The sequence below is a fragment of the Buceros rhinoceros genome, unplaced genomic scaffold, assembly GCF_000710305.1.
Source record: "Buceros rhinoceros silvestris isolate BGI_N320 unplaced genomic scaffold, ASM71030v1 scaffold5443, whole genome shotgun sequence".
NCBI classification, from domain to species: domain Eukaryota; kingdom Metazoa; phylum Chordata; class Aves; order Bucerotiformes; family Bucerotidae; genus Buceros; species Buceros rhinoceros.
Genome location: NW_010405247.1, coordinates 4,934 through 12,884, shown reverse-complemented (window position 1 = coordinate 12,884; position 7,951 = coordinate 4,934). Strand labels below are relative to the sequence as shown.

At 39.8% G+C, this 7,951-nt stretch overlaps 1 protein-coding gene across 1 annotated transcript in view; it reads right to left on the bottom strand.

Annotated features, from left to right (window-relative positions):
• The window catches only part of SCIN (scinderin), a gene marked incomplete at its 5' end in the record, with an annotated part of 43,218 nt that extends 36,549 nt beyond the window's left edge, over nucleotides 1-6,669 (bottom strand). Inside the window, 2 exons of the mRNA XM_010133643.1 lie at nucleotides 5,254-5,415; nucleotides 6,515-6,669. Of these exons, the coding sequence (XP_010131945.1) occupies nucleotides 5,254-5,415; nucleotides 6,515-6,669 (317 nt within the window). The remainder of the gene's footprint in view (nucleotides 1-5,253; nucleotides 5,416-6,514) is intronic.
• Between the last annotated feature and the right edge of the window lie 1,282 nt (nucleotides 6,670-7,951).

Genomic DNA, 7,951 nt, shown 5'->3' with positions numbered 1-7,951 from the left:
CAAGAGTGGGGGGGGGGGGGGGGGAAGACTTAATATTTAGTTTTCTCTGTCTGATGACTTTGGGAATATAACAATTTCCAGAATGCTGGAGCTTATACTACTGGAGCTGTAAAAATAATTGGTTTACAGATTTACAGAAAAATTAGATGCTTGCTTAATAAGATACACTGTGCATAGATATAACTACATTAAGCTGTTAATAAGTCCATAAAGTTAATAAAGAACAAAAGCAGTTTGGCTTTTCAAGCTCTGCTAATTGTTTGGCAACTTCCTGCTACTGCACAGTTTAACTCTCAGCTGGAGGAAACTGGGGAAGAGGTTAGTTGTAGAAGAAACATATGTACTTCCTCCATGTTTTTAATTCATAACTTTGTTTTAGTGCCAGGGAAAGTAACTAGAAAGAGAAACTTACAGCAATGAACTCCAACATGCAAGAATCTGCTCTTCCATTCCTGATATACCCACACACTAACTATATTAAAGTGAGCAATATATTGATTGTGAACTAGTTTCTTAAAGGAAGAGAAGCAAAGCCACCTAGAAGAGATACTACAGGCAGGAAGGCAGAGAGATTACAGAAGCAATCAAAATTACAACTGTGATTAATGTTGCAGTGTGATACTGAATCATACTCCTCAGTCATAATCATAAAGCAAGTAACTCTTTTAGTCTTTTACTCCTAAAAAGCAGAAGTTGATTAAATAGTGTTTACAAAAAGGAAATTAACAGCAAGTTCAGAGTTTATGAAAAGCCGCTGTCATAAAAAGCCAGCCTTTTTGCTCGATGTGTTTTTTTCTAGCATCTTTGTGCAAGACAGCAATTTTTTCCTTTTGACACATCTATGTCAGGAGTTCAAGTAGGAGTATAGTGACAGATACATGATCACAACAGCTTTATTCAGTCTCATGCTTTTGAGTTCTAACATAATAATTTCCACTTGTGATTCAAGGAGCCTTTGAGAATTATGTACATTGATTGCTGGATGGCAAAACAAGTTGTTTTTAAGCACACCATAGGCTCTTCAATTTCAAACCAGCAACCTCTCGGCTGTTTATAAACCAGTTTATAAGCACCACTATAGGAATAGGAAGAATGGACAACTGAGTGCAGTTTACCTTCAGTCTTCACTTAAATTGAGCTATAGTTATCTCACCATCTGCACCTTCCTTTGGGAAGAAGGGCAATGTTTCATTAGCAGAACTTTGATTGTACTGACAAAACTTTCCAGCCTCAGTCAGGCCCAAGCTCAGAACTGCTTGGTACTTATCACACATCCCTCCCCTCCCTCCAAGAGGCTGAGTAGTACCAGCCCTCTCCTTGCCCTCTGCAGTCACTTGGCTCATAGCACTGCTCCTGCCTCCTGTCAAGAGGGAAGTCAGCCAGAGAAAATAGAGTCTTACATTTTATAAAGCTCTATCTCAACAAATGTGGTAGAAAATGTTTTTGCTTGTCACTAAGGGTACAACTTTAGACGGCCTTCACACAGCAGAGCTTCCCAAACTGAGCTGAGAAGCTTTCAATAAAATCAGCTGATCATCTTGTTTTATTGTATTGCTACTTCCATTACTTCCGCTCCATGTTGTGATAACTACCCAAATTATCAACATTCTCAACAAGTCTCAATATTCACGTTTATGTACATCATCAGTATACACTGAGATGTACTTAGCATGAACTTCACAATACTGTTAAGTTTCCTTCCTACTTTAAACCAATCACAAAATGGACAAAAAAAGATTAAAGTCTTTAGCACATCTTGTCATAAATATATATATAAGCTATATTAACATATGCATCCGGATAATACTAAAATAGCCTAGGAAACAGTGTGCACTATTCAGGGAATAATATACAATGATTAATCTTTTTCCTTCCCTTCCATGGTCATTTTCCATGCTTTCTTACGCTCCTTGCTGTTTTGAGAATTTGTTTTGGTCGTGGGGGAAGAAAGAGGGATGTGGCAAAAGGAAGGTGACTGGATGATGGGTTGATGCAGGTAGAGCTGTATCTGGAGGTAAAGGGGATAGCACAGGGCAAGGGCAGACAGCAAGGCCACCAAGAACTGTCAAACCCATCCTGGTGCCTCTCAGGTGGGACGCCAGGAATTGCTCAGCACCCTCCAGCCAAAAGGATGGGATGGGAAGTGTAGCAGAAGACCATGACTTCTGGGAGGGTTTGAGCAGAGCTATGCCAGGACAGGACATGCTAAGCAGCACCCAATAAAGTGTACTTTAATCCTGGCCTATACAAAGCCTTCTCAGCAACTGCCCTGCACTTGTCTTGCCTGCCCTGTCCCAAAGGATTCCTAAAGGGAGATTCCCAGGTTCATCAGAGGTGGCATGGAAATTCCTTGTAGAGGAATTAAAGAAAGATCAGAGTCTGTCCCCTGGACACCCTCCTTCCTGGATCGCTCCTTGCACTGGAACATCACTGAGGTGATCACAACACTTATGTCATGGTCTTACAGAAGATTGAATAAAAAACTTTACCAACAGCTAAAGACTCCCCTCATATCAAACTGTTTTCTCTACCTCCTGCAGCTATTTTCTGCTCCAGCCTAGAGAGTTTAAAGGCAGCAAGAGAAGACCTGGACAAGATATTTTAAGTGCTATAAATGTGACTTAGTAACATATCTAGATATGAGATAACCATCAGGACCTGAACTGTAAATATGTGAAGCTGGCTGGAAATGCACACAAACATTTTCTACTTAAGGCACTATCATCAGGAGGGAAACCTTAGTGACCAATAATGATTTTATTCCTGATCTATATCACCTTTCTTAATTTTATCTGCTCAAACTGTAGGTTTAAAATACTGCAGAAATTAAGCTCAATGGGAAAATTGAAATGATGTTTCATTTTAGTTTTCATTTTCATAAGTGAGTTGATAAATGTAACAGGAAATGGACTGCACAAGCATTTTTACACTGCCATTGAGACCATCCTGGTTAGCTAAGAGACTGGGGAAAGCAAGCCTTGGAAATTCATCTTATTTGACATGCTACAATAATTTGATAATAAAGCACTGACCATAAGCTCATTATTTAATGCAATTACTACCCATTATTCTCAGACAATGGTTCAGGAGTGCTTTGCAATAAATCCCAAGACTCAAGAGCAACCCTATTTAAGATTCATTTTAGTTCAATTAAGAAATCTACTTGAGCCAAAATTCTTCCGTTTTTTTAAAGGACACCTAAATTCAATTAAGACTTCTGTAAAGACTCACCCATTTACAATGAACCTCTAGTCATGGAAAAATTCTGACATACAGTTATTTCAGCTTAAAAAGTAGTTCTTATAAAACTCGCTTAAGACTTCCACTGTGAAAGTGTATTTTCTACCACATCTATTTCTGTATAGGCACTTCACTAGACTTAGATATCTTCATCTTGAAGTATGCACAAGAAAGGCCTGGTTTACATAATAACCTAAAATGAAATTACTACAAATTTCTAGATGTTGAAACACTGTTTTCCTTAATTTGTTAATACATTCAAGAAAACCCAACCTTCTTATATCACTGACATGGCAAGATCAAGAGCAGCTCTTAGTCATGTGATTCGACTGACATTTCCCATAGCATGGTGAAGAAGAGATCTAGGTGTTGTTCACATCTATTCTTTCTTCCCACAAAGCACAGGGTTCTGTTGCTGCTTAACCTCTGTCTTGTCAAACAGGAAATCAGAAACCAGAGTGATGTTATGCTAAAAGAAGAAAAAGGCTCCCAATGTATGTTCAGTATTAGAAATCAAGACTCTAAAGCCATATTATGTTTAAATTGGCTAGTGGCAGTGCTCTCCTCTCTACAAATCTCATTGAAAAGGATGAACCCCAAGCTATACACGTATCACTGCTATATGCCCACAGTGTGTTTCACCAGCATCATTGCCATGCCTGCAGTGTGACCCAAGGAATTACTTTAGGTGAACTGGGTTAACCGTGGCACAATAAGGGTCAGGACAAATTCATGGAGTACACCCAGTTCCACAGGCTGTCCATGGGAGGTTAATGCCAAACCAGAAAACTCAAGCCCTGTGTAGGCCTGACTGCAAAAGCAACATTTTCTATCAATGTTTAGTTCCAGCTTTCCCATCGCCCATGGGTTAAGTCTGAAAGGGAACAGATCGAGTCTTCTATGCATACTTAATACAAAGTGACATCGAGAGTGAGCTGTTTGGATACTGCTCACTTGGCTGTTTCAGCTGATTAGACCACAACGCCGTAGAAGGAATCAGGTAATGTTAGTGAAATAGTGAAACACTGGGTGTTGTTCTGCTGAAGGCTTCTAAGGCATGATAAAACTCTAACAGATATAATCAACACAGCTACTTGATACCAGTATCTTAAATTATCACAGCAGCGGATGCTTTTCAGAAGAAACAGCCAAACCTGTAACATGAGTTTAGAAGAGCTCATTTTCAGGGAACTCTTCCCTGAAATCTTGAAGTAACTGACCACTTCCTTGTGAAGAACTACAATTAGGACCAACTGCAGATGCTGCCTTGCAGATAAGCTATCTTTTCATATGCTTCTAATTTTATACATGTCAGTGTATCAGGCATGGGAATAATTTCAGACTGATAACTAGCATCTAACTAGCATGAACTACATCCCAACTGCTACCCTTAGAATTCATTTTAATACTTTTTGATACTAGGGTGAAGCAAGCAAAATCAGCTTCTCTTCTCTGTCCATAGGCTTCTGTGCTAAATATCCCTACTTGCTTCCAGCAGAAAGCCTTGAAGTATGGGATTGCTTCTCAAGTGATCTGAAATACTCAAGTAGTTTCATAAGACATTGTAAGACAAGCTTATTATGACAACTCCTTTTGCAGCTATTTCTTTAGGATAAATTGACATGATCAAATTTTCATGAATACGTAGAAATGCTTTTAAGAGAAAGGTCCAATGCGTGTTCTGCTCTGAACCCCAGCACTGATCCCATTCAGCTGGTAGACAGTGTCAGACAGGACTTACTGTGAAAGGCTTAAGGTTCAAACACCAGTGGTAAATGCCTTGAGTGGGAAAGAGAACCGTTTCCTGAAGGATAATCTGTGCATACTTCAGAAAACATTAGGGCAGTTTTAAACCTTCAAAGCATTGTGACACTAAAACCGATTTTCTAAAGCAGATTCTTTCTGTCAGTTTGGGTGAGTGACAAAACTAGTTGTGCATTTTAGGGGATGATTCAGGCTTTAGAAGGGATGCTGCATCTCTTTTCAGTGTGTTTTGCTCTAGGAAAGACTTACAGTTCCGAGGTCAATAATGAAACAATCTCCTTTGTTGAAGCTGCTCCAAGCCAGGGGAACTTCTGTGGCTCTTACAACTCTCCGGCCCTTGATATGCAGAAGCCTCTGGGCACTCAGATCATTGGTGACAACATGATTAAATCCAGAGGCAACACCACCTGCCTGAATAAAATAAAACAAAGCAGTAAGCTTTATTTCAGCTTGATTTCTGCACACTTACCTTTTGCTACAGATGAGGGGCTAGAAGGGAAAAAAGTTTATGCAGTGAGAGGTGACTTAAAATAATATTTGCAGTTAAGGTAGCAACCTAGCAAGGAGACCAAATTGGGGGAACTAATATCAAACTGCTGAGTTACAATCTAATCTCTAAAGTGTAAGTTCAAGCATAACTCATTCTTGTAAACTAGCTTGGCTGTCTGCAGCAGTAGTCTCCACTTCTCCAGGAGACCCAAACCTTGGGCTGGACTAGAAACTAGCTCTTCAATATACAAATTACAAAATTTAAGTGTGGGCAGGTCACTGCCAGGCTTTCTTACACAAGCAGAGTTAAAAGCTTCAGATTGGTTGTGCTGTGACAAGTTACTAACCTCCTTAAAATGGGAAAAAAGGTTGACTGAGCAACGTCTCCTAGAACTTCTACTACAGGGAGATGCATTATTCTTAAAAAAACCCCACAGATGTTGCAAAAAAAATTCCTTCCAAAGGCTCAGCTTCTGGAAGTAACCCAACAAGGAGGTTAACACTTAAAAACACAAAAAACAGCTTCTAAAAACAAAAATACGTTATGAAAAGTATTTGGGAGTGTTTTTATCTACCTCAAATTAAAAAAAAAAAACAACCTGCAGTAAGACTGCAAAGCACTGTTTTTAGACTAAAGTGAGGTTTTGGTCTTTCCCACTGCTTAAGCACATTGGGTTCTGCATTTGAACAAAACGATTCAGTCTACAGCATACGAACAGTTTCTGTGAGATTTACTACCTCCCAAACACAGAGAGTCCCCACTGAGACTCACAAGTATGAAATCTCAGGACAGCTTTATTTTAGGGGGAAAAAAAGAATCATTGGGAAAGGTTTGTACCAGTAAATAAGCTGCTGCTTTCTGTGCAAGTACTGGGACTTCTTTAGTTTCAGATGAGTAGTTTAGAAATAAAACCACAAAGCATTAAGAAACAATCTTTAAACTTTCCATTTACAAAGCAAAATATTTGGGTGACAATGTTACATATATTTTTAGAATGCATTTTGAAAGCTGGCTCTTTACCTTGTATTTAATTCCTCCTTTGAAGTAGCCCACAAACTCAGTAGACTCATATCCCTGAATTTCTCTACTCTGCACGGGCTTTCCTCCTAAATAGTCATCCATTTGAACAGCAAAGATAGCTGCAGCTGTGCTTTCATCCTGGGTACATTCTTTCCCTGAAATAAGATGGAATATTATGTCTATAAAGCACTGATAGAAGTTTGAATTCAGTTCAAGAAATTGTTCCTGTGACAATCAGGCACTGTTTTCAGCAGGTTGTACAGCCCCTGTACATGTTGCAATAAAGCACTATATCGTAATCTTGCTTACCACTGACCGGCTGACCATCCAGACCATTTCTCAACTACTTGTAGAACTGCCTTCATAAGCAAAAAAAAAAGGCAAAAAATAGCCAAGTTTGTCTTCTCTCAGCCTCTTTGAACAAAGCAATATTTTAATTGAGTTTAATATGGCAAGTGTCTGCAGTAATGTTTTTGGGGCTTTGAAGTGGAAAGACAAAGAAAGGTCGTGTCAAAGGAATCATTAGATGGTAAACCATGTATCTGTGCTAAGAACTACTTGCCAAGCCATAAAGTCAAAATAATTCAAAGGCAATCCTCTCGAAACTATAATGCAAGCAAGGGTATTTTCCTTAGATATCTTTTATTAGATTGCCTGGTACAGCTGGAAGAAAGAAAAGCAGCTTTGGAGCTCGGATACTTGCTTCATGAGGTCACAGTTTGTTCTGTACCTTTCAGCGATTAGCCGCTTCCCGGGACTGTGGCAAAATGGTCTCCGTTCCTAGTGTCTTGATGGCCTAATCACGCTGCAGAGCAGGCTGTATGCGAAAACAAAACTTTTCACATGGGCCCATACATTTTTGATGCACATTCATAGCAGTTTTGATTGTTTCAGGAAGAGTACAAGTAGGATCAAGTCTCGAAAAACAGGATTCAACAGCTTTTGAAGAGTAAAGAAAAGTGAGGTTTGCCATTTAGCTGGAGTTATTGGGGGGTTGTTTGGTTTGGGTTTTTGTTTTGGTTTTTTTTTTTTTTCCATAAATAAGAGGAAGATGCTGGTAATACAAGCATCGTTTTCAAGAGCAGCTTCTCACTCACATTAACTGTTTCCTTGCTTCTAGGTGACCGAGTGGAAAAACAGCATAAAGGCCCAGGTAGTGTGGACAGAGATACCTCTGTCAGGCTGTGGGAGAAGGACAAGTGTGTAGTGAGGCACTGGTGTTGCCTCACAGTGTAGTGAGTCACTGGTGTCACCAGAAGTCTGTCAGTAAGGTATTAGGAAAAAATAAAGCGTGTGAGAAGGAAGACAGGGATGCCTAAAGGGCTCACTGACCTAGCTCCACTCTCAGGAAGAATGAGTGCCCTATTCGCGGCCCAGCTGTGCGAATGCTGCAGGACAACTCCCCTCTGCCCACCACCAACGGTGCTTCTCCCAAGG